At 53.4% G+C, this 18,294-nt stretch overlaps 2 protein-coding genes across 6 annotated transcripts in view; one reads left to right on the plus strand and one right to left on the minus strand.

Moving 5' to 3' along the window:
- The window catches only part of MRTFA (myocardin related transcription factor A), an 80,570-nt gene extending 66,769 nt beyond the window's left edge, over window positions 1-13,801 (plus strand). For both annotated transcript variants that reach the window (XM_069807148.1, XM_069807147.1), the window contains exons 5-14: window positions 120-281; window positions 1,740-1,915; window positions 2,377-2,532; window positions 3,039-3,289; window positions 3,645-3,816; window positions 4,094-5,209; window positions 6,387-6,560; window positions 8,747-8,920; window positions 9,330-9,390; window positions 9,812-13,801. In XM_069807148.1, coding sequence (XP_069663249.1) covers window positions 120-281; window positions 1,740-1,915; window positions 2,377-2,532; window positions 3,039-3,289; window positions 3,645-3,816; window positions 4,094-5,209; window positions 6,387-6,560; window positions 8,747-8,920; window positions 9,330-9,390; window positions 9,812-10,311 — 2,942 coding nt within the window. In that variant the 3' untranslated portion in view covers window positions 10,312-13,801. The remainder of the gene's footprint in view (window positions 1-119; window positions 282-1,739; window positions 1,916-2,376; window positions 2,533-3,038; window positions 3,290-3,644; window positions 3,817-4,093; window positions 5,210-6,386; window positions 6,561-8,746; window positions 8,921-9,329; window positions 9,391-9,811) is intronic.
- An 868-nt stretch (window positions 13,802-14,669) lies between these two features.
- SGSM3 (small G protein signaling modulator 3) overlaps window positions 14,670-18,294 on the minus strand; it is a 31,278-nt gene continuing 27,653 nt past the window's right edge. For all 4 annotated transcript variants that reach the window (XM_069807151.1, XM_069807149.1, XM_069807150.1 and 1 more), the window contains 3 exons: window positions 17,973-18,095; window positions 16,285-16,345; window positions 14,670-15,876 (listed from right to left, as the gene is read on the minus strand). In XM_069807151.1, the coding sequence (XP_069663252.1) occupies window positions 15,793-15,876; window positions 16,285-16,345; window positions 17,973-18,095 (268 nt within the window). In that variant the 3' untranslated portion in view covers window positions 14,670-15,792. The remainder of the gene's footprint in view (window positions 15,877-16,284; window positions 16,346-17,972; window positions 18,096-18,294) is intronic.

An 18,294-nucleotide genomic window follows, 5' to 3' on the forward strand; every position in this document is an offset into this window, starting at 1 on the left:
CTGTACAGTTACCTACTGTTATCTACAGTTACCTTTCTGAATAGAAGTAAAATACTGCTGAAGTGCATAGGTTGACCACTGCTGGATTGATGCCATATTATTTACTTCCCCCCAAACAGAGACCTCAGCTGAACCCTCCTTGCAGGCTAAGCAGCTGAAGCTAAAGAGAGCCAGACTGGCAGATGACCTCAATGAGAAGATAGCGCAGAGGCCAGGTCCCATGGAGCTGGTGGAGAAGAACATCTTGCCTGTGGAATCGAGCCTGAAGGAAGCCATTATTGGTAAGGCCAGAGGAGGATCTAATGTTGAGGGCATTTCCCACAGGTGGCTGTGATTTCATATCAATTCACCTGCCTGTCTAAGAGAGTGCAATCCCCTGGTTGGTCTTGTTTTCCTGTCTCAGAATCACAAGCTTTCAGCCCCAAGGATTCTGAAAAGCAGAACTCCCTCTGGCCCAGATAGTGCTATGGAGACATTAAATTCTAGGGAGTATGGACATCCCAGAATAATGTGAAAGCAATTGCATACCCTAAAGACTTGAAAGACTGTTGAAGATTGCATTCTCTAGATTCTCTCCTTAAAAATCCCTCTCTTGGTATAACATGTCAGCAACCTTGGTCAGGGAGAACCCACTGACTTACTCAGATCAGGGAGAGGAGACAGAATATAAACAGGTGTGATGAAACAAAAGCTGTCTGTGAACTTAAAAACTTCAGAGGATTCAACCCCTTTAAATATAAACCAGAACAGATGTAAATCATGCCAGTGCCATTCCAAGGGCTGAAAGGAATGCTGAGAAATAGCCTTCCCACTGCCTCAGCAGTGCTCTTTTCCCGTCTCCCCAGACTGAGCTGTCTGTGTGCGTCTGTGGTTATTCATCCCCTGAAACATACACAGCTACTTTAAAGACAAATGGGACACAACTGTGAGCAAGACAGAATACTTTCAAGAAGAAGGAAAAGGACAGTGTTGTGGGAGAGCCTGGCTTCACTATTGCACAAGAAGTGGTTGAGGAAGAGAAAGAGTGAACTTGTGAACTGGAGCATTAGAGATGTGGCTGCCTTCTGACTGAGCGAAGTACATCTCTCTGGATTTCTGTGGCTTTTATGTTAGGTGCAAATGATAGTATTTTCCTGCTTACCAGGATTAATTTGAGATAATGTAATCTAAAAAACATTAGTACGTTACAAATATACACTCACATGAATTTATCTACTGGACATGTAGATAGACAGAAATGCTAATAGCAGTCAGGACCACCACTTAATTCATAGCCCTCGTTGCTTGTAAGACCAGAGGACAATCTGGGATTCTGTCTTGAAGAGGGATCTACCTTCCACCACACAGGATGAACACCAAAGGAACCATGACTCAACCTTACACTGTCTAACCACCTTCTTCCTCGGTGCCAGATGATAATCAAATAAGCCATGCCACAGATCTGGGTTTGGGGAGAGTTAAATAGCAATTGTTATACTTCCTGATCCTGTCTGGCTAAGAAGCAAGGGAAATGGCTCACCCCAGTCTGCATCATTTTATTCTACTGACAGCAGAGATGAATGTAAACACTTAAAACTGATCCAGTTTGGGCTCTGTTCTCTCATTTTTAGTTGGTGTTTTAAGCACAACTCAGACACAACTATCTCCATGCCTTCATTATCTTTGTGAAACATCTAGTGTCAAGTGAAATAATTTCTTATTCCACTTTAAAGACCACAGTTGATGTTTTGTGTTTTCAGTTGGACAGGTGAACTACCCAAAGGTTGCAGACAATTCCTCCTTTGATGAGGACAGCAGTGATGCCCTCTCCCCAGAACAGCCAGCCAGCCATGAGTCCCAGGGGTCTGTCCCATCGCCGATGGACTCCCGGATTTGTGAGCCTCTCCCTAGCACCACTGGCCCATCACTAGCTCAGGTGAGAATGTGGTGGCCTCCTGCAGTGCCTTGGAGCTTCACAGCTACTGCTGATTTGTGGCAGAGGATCCTAAAATGTGAGACCGAGGGATCCTTAAAAGGTATAGTCTGTGAGATTTCACAAGGGGTCTTAGCTCTGTGTGGTGTTGGTGAAGTCCTCTGGTTATTCAAAAGCCCCCATAGTGGTGCCATGTGGGGAAGGGGGCAGTCATTACTTGGTGATACAGCCTGTGTGTGACTGATTCTGGCGGGCAAAGCTGGGTAATACAGGTGTGGGATTTTGATTCCTTTTCTGCCCTGAGAAGTGCTGCTTCTCAGGGACAACTGAAGCAGTGGGTTAAAGGAGTCTAATTAATGACTCGAAACCTGTGCTGCTTCCCTGTAAGTGGACACTTCCTGCACTCTGTTAAACTGTTCCCCTCCTCGTATGTGTATTCATTATGCCTTTTTCTGTCCCTGCAGGGTACATCCCAACTGCAGATTAGTGCAGACTCCAGTGAAACACTTTTCCTACCTGAACAGCCACCCCCGCCTCTGCCACCTCCTCCTCTTCTGCCCCCTAGTCTTACCAATGGAGCGGCTCTTACTGCTGCCAAGCCCCCACCAACACTCATTAAGGTACTATTTTGGGTAATTTCTTTGTCGTTGTAGTCTGAAGGAAGATAAGATGGTTACCCTGAAGAAGGTTTAGAGTTGAAAGTATTGTGTTAACAGATGCAAAGGAAGGAAAGCTTATTTCTCACTAGTGTCTTCCTCTGACACTAGTTGTAACATATTTAATAGGTTTTTCTGTTCCATGATGTATTCATCTTCTATAAAATGGATCCTGAATGCAGAATGTTTTGAAACAATCAGCGTTATCCATAATTAGACTCAGTGAGTCTGCACTGGATGAGCAAGTGATCTGGTGTGCTGGGAAAGGTGACCTGCATTATGGTGCAGTGTAAGCTGCTGCGGGTGCTGTGACTATACTGTTGCCTGAGTTAGAGAAGCATGGAAAGACCCTGAGGTCAAATCTGGAGAATTTTGAAATGAAAATCCCAGTGTGTGTTCTGGTTTACATGAGGTGTTACGTTATTTCAGTGTTTCCATTCTCACTTGCTTCCTCCTTTTCTTCTAAATAGCAAAGCCAGCCCAAGTCTGCTAGTGAGAAGTCTCAGCGCAGTAAAAAAGCCAAGGAGTTGAAGCCGAAAGTCAAGAAGCTTAAATATCATCAGTATATTCCCCCGGACCAAAAGCAGGACAAGGGAGCTCCTCCCATGGATTCATCCTATGCCAAAATACTGCAGCAGCAGCAGCTCTTTCTCCAGCTTCAGATCCTCAACCAGCAGCAGCAGCACTACAACTATCAGACCATCCTGCCAGCCCCACCAAAGTATGGGTCCTAAATGGCAGCTCTCTCTTAGGAAGCACTCGCTTCCCCACTACTGTTATCAGAGAGATTGTGTTCTGGCTGTGAGGTGTGGCGACTGGGTGTAACGCACTCAATCTTGTTAGATTACAGCGGGCCTCAGAAAGGGCCGGTGTCAGATGGATCAGACAAAAGCAGCTGAAGTGAGTTGGTTGGCAGAGTAAAGGGCATGGATATAGTCAAAGGCATTGGTGTGCTTCAATGTCTACGGTGACGCTAGTGACCCAGACGTTTCTGAACGTATATGATTGTTGACACTGAGGGCCTCCGGTGCCTTTCCACCTTGGTTTTGATGCCTGTGTTTTTTCATTCCCTGCAGGCCTCCAGGAGAGCAGCAGAGTGGTGCCAGTGCCCCTGCTGTACGCAATCTCTCCGCCACAGTCAGCAGCACATCTTCAGTATCCTCTGGTTCCAGTGGGCTGATGCGACAAAACAGTAATGCTGCAGTGGGCAAGCCTGGCCCTCTCCCTGCCAACCTAGATGAGATGAAGGTAAATGTCTTGTGAAGCTGCACAGCCCCTTTTTTGCCATTCTCAGAGGGCACTACTGAACGATGTTGCTGCCCCAGAGCAGGGCTGAGGTGGACTGACAGGAGTTAGTGATAGCAGCTGGTATTGCTACCCTGCAGTCTGTACCTGAGGTGCAGGTTTGTTGGCCTGCAGGAGTGTCAGTTTAGTCCTTTGCCCCATGGCTCTGGTAGCTGTTAATAGTTGTTGTGGTTACAGTGTATGTTCTCTTAATGCTGCCCTCTGTTTTTCCACATACCAGGTAGCAGAGCTGAAGCAAGAGCTGAAGTTGAGGGCCTTGCCTGTCTCGGGCACAAAGACGGACCTGATCGAGCGTCTCCGAGTTTACCAAGAGCAGAACGGTGCAGCTGGCCAAGCAACCCCCACTCCCAAGCCCAGCACAGCAGCCATCCTCCCAAAAGCTGCCGAAGTGGTGGTAGCCTTCCCAGCTGCCAGGCTGAGCACAGGGCCAGCCCTGGTCACCACTGGCATTGCACCAGCAGAAGTAGTTGTGGCCACAGTCACCGGTGGCGGCGTGATGAAGTTTGGCAGCACAGGCTCGACTCCTCCTGTTTCTCCAACTCCTTCTGAGCGCTCACAAATGAGCACAGGGGATGAGAACTCGGCCACCGGAGACACCTTTGGAGAGATGGTGACTTCACCCCTGACCCAGCTCACCTTGCAGGCATCTCCAGTGCAGTTCCTGGTGAAGGAAGAAAACTCCAAGTCTGCCTCCTGCAGCGTAAATGCAGCACCCAGGTCAGAGCGGTGTAGCACTGGTAACAGCAGAGATGCAGAAGTTAGGGACAAAGACCAGATGCTGCAGGAGAAGGACAAGCAGATCGAGGAACTCACCCGCATGCTGAAGCAGAAGCAGCAGCTGGTTGAGATGCTTAGGCTACAGCTAGAGCAGGAGAAGCGCTCTCAGCAGTCACTACCGGCCCCAGCAGCTGCAGGAGAAGGAACAGCCCTTGCCTCTAACCCAGTAGCATTTGGCACCCAGGTCAAGAGTGAAAACGGTTTCCTGAGCTGCCAGTCTGCAAAGCAATCCAGTGGCCAAACAGACCAATTCAGCCCTGCACCAACCGCTAGCCAAATGGACACTTTGAATCCAAGCCCAGTGCCAAAGAAAGCCGTGATGGTGAAGCAGGAGGTGCCAGCTGCGGAAGCAGAGCCGCTGTGCCAGTCCCACAGCCCGCGGCTTTTCCTTGGCCAGCAAGGGAGCGCCCTGAGCGACCTCATCAAGGGCAGCCCTCCCCCCACCCTCATCACCGACTCCACAGGGACCCACATCGTCCTCACCGTGACCAAGCAGAGCGCCGAGAGGCAGGGCCTCTCGCCCCACGGGAAGGCAGGGAGTAGCTGCCCGGCCTTGCAGGTAGGCAAGGGTTAGATCACATCCCTGCTGCAGGCAGTTGGGTTCCTCTCTCCCTCTTCCCGCTCCTGTGGTTCAGGTTACCGTAGGATGACTTAACACGGTGGAAATTCAACGCAGTAAATACTAAAATGGCTGAGTTGCTTGCTACGATGGCTGGTAGATCATGGCTTTGTAAAACAGAGCAGTGTAAGCAGATCTTCAGCAAAAAGACTGGAATTTGACAATGATGAACTGCGTACAGCAATGCGTGATTGACTGTGTGCATCACAGGCTGTTCAGCATTCTTCCAAACCCATGGTTCTGCCTTTTGTCAGGCAGGATCTCAGGCTTGGAGGACGAGGGTTTGCTTCCACATTTCACTAGTTTTTGAAAGAACAACTATGCCTGTGGTAGTAAAAAAGCAGAGTGTATTTCACCTCTTGTACTTTACTGGAGAAAGCATAGTCAGAGTGATAGATAGGTCACCTTATCTACCAAGAGCTGAAATCAGACTCTGGGAGCAGGCTTTTTGCCTTTTGACTGCTCTTTGTTTTAATGCATGTCACTATTTCAGTGTTAACAGAGTCTTTCGTCGGAGATGATCTACTATTCCCCTGTTGGCATGAGCTCAGCACTTAACCGAAGTGTTCTGAGTGTTTCTTCCAGGAAGGGATAAATAATCCCCAGGTTTTATAGCATAAGTCAAACCCCAGCATCTTCCATGGCATCAGAGAAGATTTTCATTCTCTGCTGCTACATTTCTTGCACCTTCTGCAGAGCAAGTGGCAGTGCCTACCGTCAGGGACAGGCACTGAGCAGGCTGCATTTGCTGTGTAGCAGGTGAGATGCTAGGCAGCTGTCTAAGTATCAGCATCCAGTGTCACCCTTGATACTGCAGGGTACCTTACCTGAGCTCCAGCCGCTGCTCCAGAAGGGGACAAATCCTGTGTCAGGTCTGCCAGCCCTCAAGGGATGTCATGGGTAGCCCAGGGATTTAGACTGGTATTACCTCCTCTTTTAGGACTCTGAATCCCACCCCAGTCTCGTTTCTCTGCTTGGTGAAACAGAATGATTGACTCAATTTCCTAAAGAATAAAGAGTGGGGAAGAACAAACTTCATAAATCCTTTAAGAAACACAAGCCTTTCTCCATGTTGTGTCTGGGGAATAACTTCTCATGGATAGCCTTTTGTTTCCAGAGAGTACAATCATCGCCCGCTAAAACTTCCAGCCAACCACCGTGTCAGCTACCTGCAAGCACCCCTCAGCAGCCCACACAGCAGCAGAAGCAGCAGCCCACGCAGAAGCAGCAGCAGCAGCAGCAGCCCCTGCAGCAGCAGCAGCCCAGAGGACTAAACAAATCTGTCAGAAAGGTAGCTTACTGCCTGCTCACTTTTCTTCCTTGTTTTTCTTTGCCTGCTGCTGGGGTTTGTAGCAGCGATGGGAAGGGGACACATGCACAATCCTGGTCAGGGACCATCATCGCAGCAAGTGAGATCTCACAGCAGCTTCTGCCACAGCTTGCAGCTGCACGGAGTGTTTGGTTTTCAGCTTGAATGTGGCAGCAGAAGGGGTGCCTGGCATAGCCTCTCCATTCCCCTGCCTCCTGCTGAACTAGCTGTGATGGAGAGCCCATCAGGCATGAGGTTTCAGGAGCGCTAAGTGTCCATGAGGTCTTCCCCTATGGGCACGCTTGGAAGTGATGTGGAGGCTTTACAGCAAAGAGCTTGGGGCTAAACCCTGACAATTTGCTAGCTTCTGCCCTTCTGCTTCTTCTGCCCTTCTGCCTACTAGCTTCTGGGCAGAATACCAGCTGGTGTTTTAAAAAAGCATTGTCTATCAGTTAAAAAAGATGAGAGGCCAGAGTGGGCAGCCTTGGTTCACAGTGGTGTCCCTGATTCTTGAAGGAGTGCTGCTGAACTGAAAAGGTGGCTACTACATGGAGAGAGGGTGGTGTAGGCAGTATGTCTGCTACTGAAGGTGGCATATAAGTTCTGAGAGGGGCAAAAGGATGTGACCTTTTACTCTCTGGTACTGATGAACACGCTGTGATTTCCATTCCCGTGCCTTTGAGCATACCCGTTAATCATCTCTTTGTGAAGTGCAATGCCTGTTCAGAAAAGAGAGCACCTCTGGCTTTACCCGTTCTCCAGGTGATGGCTGTAAAGAGGCTCTGCTGTGCATCTCCTCCCTTTCTAGCCCACTTAGCTTTCTCTCTAACATGTAATTAAGATACAGAAAGATTATGAAGAGTTTTTAGAGCTTGGAGGATCACTTCCAAGTCAGATCCTGGAAAGGATGTGAAGACAGGAGTCATTTCTAGTGTAGTCGGAGTGGGATATCCACTTTGCAAAGGGTCAGTGCCTTAGTTTGCTTGGAGACCTTTGAGGAAATGCAGAAGTTAAACGAAGGCACATTTTCCCTCAGACTCCCTTAGCTCATGTGCTGTGGAGGCATCTGTAGTGACTCTCCTAATCCTTTTGCCTCCCTGTAGGGTCAGAAGCCAGGTCTGCAGGTGGTCAAGGGGCAGCTGCCCCACATCATATTGTCTCTCTCAGCACCTCCAAACCTGCAGCCCTTCTTCCCCAACAGTTTCCACAACAGGTCCCTGAATATTGGTGCTCCTGGCAAAGCTGGCTCACCCAGTTTATCAAAAAAGGTACCCTCCCAGCACATCCCAGTGGCCTGTGCCACAACGCCAGTTTCCAGCCCCTCTCAGGAAGAGAGTGGACCCCAGAGTAGCTCTGTTGGCCGGGGCCCAGGGTCGCTCCTCTACCTGCAGGTCACAGAACAGAAGAACAGCTTTCCAGGGAAAACAGGATGGGGAAGAGCACCAACACGTACAAGTGTTGGAACTGGCATTCAGCTACTTCCCGGGGATCACTGCTCCAGGGGAACAAGCTTCAGTGTGGATCATGTGTAACTGCTGCAGAGGCAAAGACCTGATCCATGTTTTAACTTTTCTTATGAGCAGTTTCAGTGCTGATTCATCTGGTAAAGCTGAGTCACGAGCACTACTTCCTGCAACACTTGGGGTTTCCTTTGGAGGTCTCTGTGCTGCTGAATGCTCTGGTGCTCTCCGCCCACCATCAGGCTGTGAAACTTGCTGCTAGTGAAGCTTGATTGTGTCCCCAAAGCAGGCACTGCAGAGGGAGGTGGGTAAGAGAGAGATCCTGGATATATTGTGCAGAGTAGGCTGAATGCAACAAGGGAAGTGCCCTCTCTCTCCAAAGCACTAGAGGAATCCCCCACTTGGACAGATGAGGCTCTCCCCATCCACAAGCAGCCTGGTGGCGGTTTGTGGCATGGTTGCTTTAGCGTTAGAAAAATCAGCAAAAGATTTCCAGCTCTGAGTTGGAGGGGAAATCTGTCTTCCTCCCCTGCAGCCAGGGCATAGTGCACAGAGTACACGGGAGAAGCCAGGCTGCTGGCAGCAGAGCAGTGCAGACCTCTGTGCAGTACTCACCAAGGGAGGGGGTGGTGGTGTCTCAAAGCAGTTGTCAGACCAGAGTTGATGCAGACTTTCCCCAGTCACACCTTCTGCCTTCATTCTAAACAGCCCTCATCGCAGCCCGGCTCTCCTGCTGCCCCTTCCCCATCCCAGATGGACCTGGAGCAGCAACAGCACACGTCGCTTTTTGGAACTCCTCCACCTCCTCTCCCTGTTCCCTCGGTCCCAATGAAAGAGCCACCAGGCTATGAAGAGGCCATGAAGCAACAGCCAAAGGCCCAGGTGAGAGCAGTTCTTCTCCCAGGTTTTCTTGGAGAGCAGGTGAAATGTTGCCATTGTAAAATTGCTTAGATTCCTGATCTGGGCCACTAATAGAGAATGGAGACACAACTGTGCTTTCCTAGCTGAATTCCTTCTGGGGGGTTTGGGGCAGACCCCAAACCACAGGTAGAGATCCCAAGCCAGTCGCTGCCTGATGACTGTTGGTACAGCAGTTGCTGACTATACCTTCCCCTCCAGTAACAGCCGAGGGTTATGGAGGATTCTGGTGCCATGCCTCCGTGTGCTCATTCTTGCTTAGATAACAGCCCCATCCCTGGGGCGAGGGAGGAGAGCCAGCGGCCAAGGGTGTTGCTGGAGGTGGAAGCTCCCCTGGTAAATAGGAAGCTAATCCTGTGCTCGCTCTCCCCAGGAGAATGGCTGTTCCAGCCAGCAGATGGATGACCTGTTTGACATTCTCATCGAAAGTGGAGGTAAGGAGACAAAGCATTTCCCATTCTTTGGGTTTGAGCCTGGGGATTTATAGGGCACTGAGTGGAGAGTCTGTCATGGCTCAGGTCTTTGCTCCTGCGGCCCTGCCAGTGCCTTTAGCATTGGCAGGAGTCATTAAGGCACCGAGGGAGATGTCAGTCAGGCATTAGTATGACAGAAAGCTTCTCGGTGGCTCTGCTGCATCAGACCTGGGCACATCTCTTCTGTGATACTGGACAGAGCTGGAATTCCCCGGAGGTGGGCTGAAAACTCCCCATAGCAAGCCAAGTGCGGGCAGCGGATGAGTTTCCTTATCCCAGTTGGTGGTTGGTGGTGGCTCGGTCTGGCTGGTCAGTGGTGGGTCCTTCTGGTGTTCGGCCAAGCTTTTCCTCCCCCTGGCCTGACTGTTTGTTCCCTGTACAGAGATTTCTGCTGACTTCAAGGATCAGTCGTCCCCAGCTGGGAAAGAACCGCCCGTGGCCCCAGCCTGCTCCCCACCGCCCAGCAGCCACCATTCCTCAGAGCTGGCGGTGCCGGTGTCCTTGGGGCAGCCGGTGCCCGTGGGCCGGCTGGAGGACTTCCTGGAGAGCAGCACCGGCCTCCCGCTGCTGACAGCAGGCCATGACGGGCCGGAGCCCCTGTCCCTGATTGATGACCTCCACAGTGAGATGCTGAGCAGCTCGGCCATCCTGGACCACCCGCCTTCACCTATGGACACCTCGGAATTGCACTTTGCTCATGAGCCGTCCGGGGGCATAGCCCTGGATCTGGCTGAGGCTAACTTGGACAGCATGGACTGGCTGGAGCTGCCGGGGGGGCCCGTCATGAGCCTGGCTCCCCTCAGCACTGCGGCTCCCAGCCTCTTTTCCACAGACTTCCTTGATGGACACGATCTGCAGCTGCACTGGGATTCTTGCTTGTAACTCTGTGAGCAGAGACTGAAGGGAATGGGAGTGGGAGGGCGCAGGCATGCAGGGGGGGAGAGGCCAGTCAACCAAAAAAAAAAAAAAAAAAAAAAAAAAGGAAAAAAAAAAAAAAAAGAGACGAGCTCCTAGTATTTGTACTCCTCCCCCAACAGTGTCCTTCCTGCACGAAGCCGGCAGTGGTAGCAAAGGCAGACCCGCAGCTCGAGTCGCTGCTGCCTGGGCCGGGCCAGGGCAGGGAGAACGGCTGCTGGGGGAAGAAGCGGCTGCAGGAGCTCCGGGGCTGGTGGTCTCCTGCCCCCTCAGTGCAGCCTGACCCAGCTCGGGTGCGAGTGGAGCCGGACGCCCCTCTTCCTCCAGGCGGGAACAGCGATGGCAGCGCATGGGAGGCAGGCACGAATTCCCTCACGCCTCGCAGAGGGGCATAGCGTGACCGGGCCCGAGCCGTTTCCAGAAGCGGCACCCCACGCCTCGCTGGGATTGGCAAATAAAGGAGGTTTAACGGTTGCAGAAGGGGATTCTACCTCCGGAGCAGGACACAAAAGGCGGGAGAGTCGGCTGGGGGCACGGCTGCCCTCTGCACCCCCTCCTGTCTGTCAGGGGAGGGCCTGTTCTGCCGCAGGGCTGCGAGGAGCTGGGCAGAACAGGCACCTTTTCCAAACGTAGCCAAAGGGAACCAGGGTTCCCCCCACCCCAACCTGGTAATGTCTCAGCTGGTTTCCCAAATATTGCTGAGCTTGGCAGAGGCCTGCCTGCTTGCTTCACTCGCTTTGGGCTGCAAAACAGATTTTTAAGGTGCTAAAATCCAGGTCCTTATATGTTAAAATCTGTCCTTCGCTGCCCCAGACCTCTGGTTGTGCCTGGAAGCTAGCCTTAAGGCACACCCCTGTCCCCCCCAGCTGCCACAGCGCTGGTGACATCCCCAGGTGAGCAGGGCAGTCAGTCTGTGGTGGGGGTTAGGGACAAGAAATTGTCCGTGTGTCCTGGGGAGCGTGTGGGGGGCACAGCTAGCGATGAGCAACATATCATTAGGGGCCATGTGCAATCTGTCTCTCGCCTTCAGCTGTGCTGTTGCCTCCCTGTAGCAGGTGCCCCAGCAGAAAGCAGCAGCCCAACAGGCAAGGAAGGGGAAGCGGCACTGCAAAAAGGGTGTTGTGAGGCTCAACGCAGGTCCTAGCTCAGGAGTGCGACCGTGAGGGCCGCTTTCTGGGACAAGTGGGAGCCTGAAAGCAAGTAACGGGCAGCTGACCTCCGCTCTTCCTTCCCTCCAGGCCCACGGGGTAAAAGGCAAAAGCAAATGGCTGCTTACTGGGAGCTGCTGCCCTGTGTCCAGCCAGCTGTGGCCACAAAGGGCCTGGGGCTGCTGACTGATGAGCAGGCGCACAAGTACCCCAAGCGCCCCCCCCCCAGCCATGATGATGCTATTACTTGTGCAGGGTTTTGCGTTGGAAACCCAGGCCTGTGGCTCTCTCCTGTGCTGTTACTCCCGTCACTTTTAAATTCCTGTATTTGTTAGTAGTAGCTCACCGCCATATTATTTACCTGGTGAGCCGTAGCCTTGCTGTGCTCCATGCAACTGCCTGGCCACACAGCTGTCCCTGCTTTGGCCTTGAGCTGGGTCCAGGCTGTGGGGTGGCAGTTCCCAAGGGCAGGGCTGGAGGCAGTGGCTTTTGAAATCGTACAGACCGAGGTGCTGACCCTGCTCAGGCACTGGAAGGAAAAAAACTGCCATCCTTTTTAGTATCTCCTTGAGGATGCTGTCCTCACCTTTGCCCCACGCCGGGCTGCAGTGCTGCCTGCTGGGGAGGGGCACATGGTGCTCCCCTTCCCCTTTGGTACCCAGCGCTCTTCTTGGGGGGGCCTTGCTGCAGGGGGGGGCAGGTACCCCTGCTCCAGGGCAGGTGACTGCCAGCCCTGCACACTGTGCTCTCCGTCAGCCACCAAACTGGCAGCTTGGGGGGTCATGCCTGTTTTGCAGCTGGGAGAAAATCCTGCTTTCCTGAGCCCTATTTGCTTGTTAACTGCATGGGGAGCCACTTAATCAGTTGGAGGTGAAGCCTGCTGGCAGCTTCCTTCCTTTCTGCCCCCTTCTTCCCCCCCAGTTGTAAGCAAGTCAGAGCCTCTTATCTGCTTCCTTCAGTGTCTGGGTTGGAGAGGGATACCCCCTTCCCCCCTGGCACCCACTTTCTGTTGCCCAAACTACAGTATCATGTCCTAAAAATCAGAATAACTGGGACTGATGGACACCCTCTTTGACCCCCCCGCCCCTCCCTAGTTCTCTCCTGGTGCAGCCCTGGTGCTCACTGGGAGCAGAGAGTGCATTAGTAATTAATTGCCTTACAGAGCTCCCCCGGGGCAGCTGCCCAGCCATGGGACCAGGTGGGTGCAGGAGGCAAGTGCTTTCTTAGGAGGAAAGGATGGGGGGCAAGGGGAGGATCTTTCAACTGCTACAGGGAAAAAGTGAGGGTACCTATTTGTCAAACTGAAGCAAAATCAGCTGCTTTTAGCCCACAGTGAGCAGTAGCCCCCACGAAAACCAGCTGTGTGATATCTTTTATACAAATAATTACAAAGCTGCAAACAGTAAACAAAGAATGAAATTACCGAAGTGCAATGAGCTCCTCGAGGAAGGTGGGAGCACTCCCGGCCTGACCCAGCCACGGTTCCTCACGCTGGGCCAGGCACCCCTGTCTTTGCTGGCAGAGAGCTGCCAATGCCCATTACCAATATAGCCCTTCCCCAGGGTTGAGGGTGAAAGGCTGAGCTCACAGCTGCTCCCTTTCACCTTTACCCACCCACCTTCATTTGTGAAACTTTGTAGGAATTAATTTAAGTATGTTATATCTGCCCAACAACATACTTGAAATTGGCTGATGGGCTCAAGAGCCCTCAAGGAGTCCAGACGATACAGAACCAAGAGCCTCACCTCCTGAGGAAAGCAGCTAACCTGCCAGAGCCCCTCTGCCAGGAGAGCGAGCCATAACCCAGCGCCCATGGGCAGAGGGGAAGATGGTGCCTCATCCCTGGAAATAGTAGGAAGTCTTTTCCCCAAGCAGTGCCCAGAGCAGGCTAGCCCAGTTCTCTGCTTTCTTACTATTATTTGTTTGAATAATAGTTCAATAGTTCTTTGTCGGAAGAGGTATTCCCCTGGACGTACATTTTTGCACCCACTGGGAAAAACGAAGTCTGATGTTCTGCCTCTACCTTGAATGTAATCCTGAATCTTTCTGCTGTAACCACTACTTGTTTGTAATGTGTATTTGACTAGTACGCACTCTCCCTTCCACTATGCAGCAAACAGTGAGGGGTGACCAGCACCACTGGAGACAGATGGTGTTGGGGCATCGGATCTAGAGCGAGTATTCAACTGGAAAAGGATAAAAGTGACAAGTTAACGGGGGAGAGAATGGATCTTTAAATTGAATTATTTTTTCAGTTACAAATATTTGAAAAAAAAAATCCATTTTATTAAAAAAATTCCAAACAAACAGCCACGTGCTCAAAAACTTCTCTGCTATGCTGGTGGGAGGGCTTGGGGCCACTCTGCCTTTTCCAGCTAAGGGTGGGTGATCCCTCTGGGTCTTTCTCAAACCAGAAAAAAAAGAAGCTTGAGTGGTGGTGCCTCATCTCGTCTCAGCTGCAGGGAGATTCCCTCTGTGTATGGAAATTACCTACCCTGCAGCCAGAAGTAGGTCTTATGGTGGGAGAAGCACAGGCAGCTTTTACAGCCTCCCCCAGCCCTGCAGGCTGCTCTGGACTGCAGCCGTTCGTTACAGTGGTGAGGTGACACTGCAGCCTTCCCCAGCCAGATGCCAAACTGGAATTACTTTGACTGAAACCACTCATTTTTCACATCAATAAATACGCTGTAACTAACTCCCACCCTCCCACGACCTTGGGCTTCTGAACAGGGTTCTTCCCAGGCCTGTGCCCTGTTCCTGTCCCGCTTTGCAGCCAAGACTCCACCTTTTTTTTTCTGGAAAAGCTGCTTGTTGTACGGACAACGCTGCTATCCACCACCACCCAGCCCTGCTTTCTGCCAGCCCCGCTCCCTTTGCTAAGGGCCCTCCTCCTGCAGTGTCCCCACACCCCCTCGTTTTTGAGTATTTCTTGCTTTTCTGGGGCTCTGCTGCGGAGCTGCACTTGGGGGAGGGCTGGCAGCAGAGAGGCAAGGCAGGGCTGCCAGTGCTGGCGGCACAACTGCTCCTGCCCCGGTGGGAGGCCAGTGAGGAGCCCGAGGGGAGGAGACCTCAGCTTGATGCCAGCGGAGAAACGGGATCGTAATAATCAACCGGCAGAAATTAAGAATTAAATCTAGACCTGGCCCTGTCAAAAAAAACAAAGCCAAAGCCCGGCACTCTCCCAAGATCCAGTTTATTTACAAACCCACCGAATAAAGGAAAGTAAGAATCTAGTGTCATTTCATGAGTAGTTTGTGCTCACAGACAAGCGCTTTCAGTAGAAAGTCACAGACTCCATATCCAGAGCCACCACCACAAAGCAGCAATTCTCCACTCCTGACCTGCATCCCTGCCACCGCCGCAGGGTGAGGAGGACGAGTTAGTCTCCCTGAGCCAGCTCCAACCTGAACCCCGTCCTGAGCTACAACAGTGCCAAAATATACACGTTCCTGGAGTTAATTTACAGCTTTTTGGTTAACAGTAAAAATCATCTAGAGACTAAAATGACAGCATGAAACACTCTTGTTTAGGGGAGAAGGGGTTTTTGTCTGCTCCCAGAGGAGACAAGGCCCATCCCCTAGGGTCGGGCACCTCTTGTCAACACCCCACACACCAGTGCCAGGGAGGTGGGATAAGGCCGATGCCAGTTCCCTCTTCTCAGTCCCTGCTCCAGGTCAGAGGAACTTTCCCAAGTGCTTCAGGTTTTGCCATCCCTCTCCCAGGCAGAGGCGAGCCCTTGGCTGGCCCGGGGCGGGGAGATGTGCTATCCCTACAAGCCTCTCACCAGCCCGATTCCACTCGCACCCGTGGTGCCACCCGCCAATGGCACCAGCTTTCACGGATCAAAGCCACCCCGCACGGGCTGCCTCTTCCCCACAGCGACGGCAGCAGACACGCTCACGCACCCACACATCCGCTGGCCCATGGGGCTGCGCGTGAGGGGCTGCGGGCCAGGCAGCTCCCCCAGGCACGGGGAGGGGGGAGACAGGGTAGAGGCAGGCAGGAGGTGGGGGTGGCAGAGCTGGGGAAGGCTGGGAGGGGGCAACTTGTTTTTGTGGCCAGAACACGCTTGTCCCTTTTGCAGCATCACCCTCCACCATCACCTCCCTCGCAGGTCTGCAGCTCGGCCTCTTGGCGCTGCCGCCGTCTGTCCCGGTGGCCTGGCAGCCCCCCCGAGGGGGATTTTGTCACAGATACGAGTGGGGGAGGGGGGGGAGGGCAGGGGGTGAGACATGATGGGGGTGGGGGAGAGGAGTGTGCGCCACTGAGAAGGTTCCCCAAGGATGGGGCGGGGTGGGGGTCACCCATCTATGTCCCAGCTGAAGAGATGGTGCTTCACCAGCATGTCCTGCACCCCTTCCTTCAGCGGCTTCTTCTCCTTCTCCTGCAGGACGACACAGAGAGCCGGGTCAGTGCACCGCACCCAGAAAAAGGGAGGTCGCGTCTGCGGGCAGAGCCCCAAAGCGCACCGAGGTCTCCGGCGCCTGGACAGAGCAGCCCTCTGCGCTCCCCACCTCCGCGCAGCTGAAACAGGGAGAGGCCCTGCGGTTTGGAGAGCACCGGGGAAGGGACGGGCCGCCATTTCCCTCTGCCCCAGCTGGGCAGGGGCAGGCAGCAGCCCCTGCCAGCACTGGCACGCAGCTCCCGGGCACGGCCTGCCCTGGCAGGGAAAGCAGCCCCATCCACAGCCTCCGGTGCCGGCTCAAGAGGAGGCAGAGGATGGGCTGGAGCACAAAGATGGGAGAGGGAAGCCCCCGGCTGAGGGAGAGAATGAGAGATGCCACCTACTCACCTCCCTCTTTATTGGCAGCTCCCAGTCCTGAGAGAGGCTGAAGGCAAATTTGCAGAGGACTCTGCAATGGAAGAGAGCGATGGTAGCACACCCCCCCAGACCACAACTCCCAGCCTGTGCCCACAACTGCTGCGCCCCAGGCACACAATTGCACCGGCTCCTCAGCTTGGCCCGGCACGCCACAAAGCTTACAAGGATGAAATTACTTGTTTGTTGCTGTTGAAAGGGCAGCACCAGCCACTCATCCCCTCTTTCCCCCTCCTCTTTGGGCTTCACACCCTGCCAGGCTCAGGCTGGAAAGAGAAGCCTGAAGATGTGACTCAAGTGCAACCCCTACAGAGCCTGACACAGCAGCGCAGGGAGGCACGGGCAGACGGCAGACACACATGGCTGAGGACTGCAAGCAGCGGCAATGGGGGGAGTTGCAGGTTCCTCTCTAGAAAGCAGACCCCTGCCAGTAGCACCTCAGAGTTTCTGCATTCCCCCCTCTCTCTCCCTGGAGTAAGAGAAGTGTCCTGACCCCCATGGACAACTGCCGCATGGGGATGGCACTTGGAGCTCCCTCATCAGACCCGGCTCTAAGCAGGGGGTGCAGGCACAGCCTCAACCCTGTCCCTAGGACAGAGACACACAGCTCAGACCTCCTGGCAACAAGCTCGTCATTCTTTCAGGCTCAGGGGAAACTCCTGTGTGGGTATCTCCTCCGATTCCTGCTGCAGTGAGGGAGCTGAGCCCTCCACAGGAAGCTGGCTAGGAGAAATACGGCATAAGCCTCCACTCCTGCTCCACATAAACCTGGCCCCAGCCATGAACCAGTCGCGCTTGGTCCTTTGGCTGTGCTGAACTAGCGCTGCCCCACAGGACACAGGCAGCAGAGAGGTGGAATGGACTCCCTTCCTCCCCTTCCGCAGCAGCACAAGGAGAACAGGGCACCCCGAGGTGTGTACATACAGGCCTGCTCCTGGCTACGGATGCTCCCAGACTCCGCACTGGGGCCAGAGGCAACCGGGTGGCATGGAGAAAAACCAGTTCCCGCAGAACGGCAGCAGCAACAGGGCTGGAGTGGTAGTGGTGGTGGTGGCGGGAGGTTTGCTCTACAGCTCCCTGGGACTGGATGTGGCTTTGCGGAGTGCAGGAGGGCCAGGAGCATGCAGCGTGGATGTGTGCTCTGGGGTCCAAGCGATGTGCTTTGTGCGAGCTCAGGCACTAAAGCCACGTTCAGCCTCTGACATCGCTCCCTCACTTAACCAGGAGTCAGCCAGCGACTGACTCCTTCCCAGCCAGGGACAGTCAGGCTGTCTCTCTAGCACATTCCCTGTTCCCTGCTTGGCCTCATGGTGGCTGGCAGAGGACCTGGAGAACATGGGGGTGGAAAAGGCAGCCTCTCCATCAGAGTAGGTGCAGGGCACAGCAGGAGGTTGCTGGCAGGCAGAGGCTGCCTGCTTGTCACGACAGCTCGCCAGGAGCCAAGCTCTGCTCTTGGATCAGGCAGGCGCAGTGCATCACATTAAGCAGTCTAGACAGTTGCTGCTGCCTCAGCACACAGAAGTCTCTGCAGTGGGGATATCTGGGCAGCCCACACTGCTCCTCACTGGAGAGGGCCCAAGGCCAGCCATAGGGAGGGCCACCTCCTGCAGAGGAGGAGGAAATCCATTCCAGACCCTTGCAAGGCCCATGGGGACACTCACCTAAGCTCACATTTGATCTGTACCCAGCCGGGACTGCGCAGGAATGACCAGGGGTGGAACCACTTCTCCACGGTCTGCAGGCTTGAGCACAGCACCTCCAGCCACAAATGCAGCACCTGCTCGCTGCAGCGATGGGGTAGAGGCATGTTATTTGGCTGAAGCCAGGGAAAGAAGCCCTGTCCCTTTGGGATAGTCTATTTTCGGCCCAAGCCTTGACCCCAACCCCCAGTCTTGTCCCCCGTAGGAACAGGATAACTCAGTAAACTTGTGTGACCCACTCCACGCAATAAGAGCTACTTCTTCCAGCTGGGAACCAGGCCAG

Source organism: Haliaeetus albicilla, chromosome 19, assembly GCF_947461875.1.
Source record: "Haliaeetus albicilla chromosome 19, bHalAlb1.1, whole genome shotgun sequence".
Classification (NCBI taxonomy): domain Eukaryota; kingdom Metazoa; phylum Chordata; class Aves; order Accipitriformes; family Accipitridae; genus Haliaeetus; species Haliaeetus albicilla.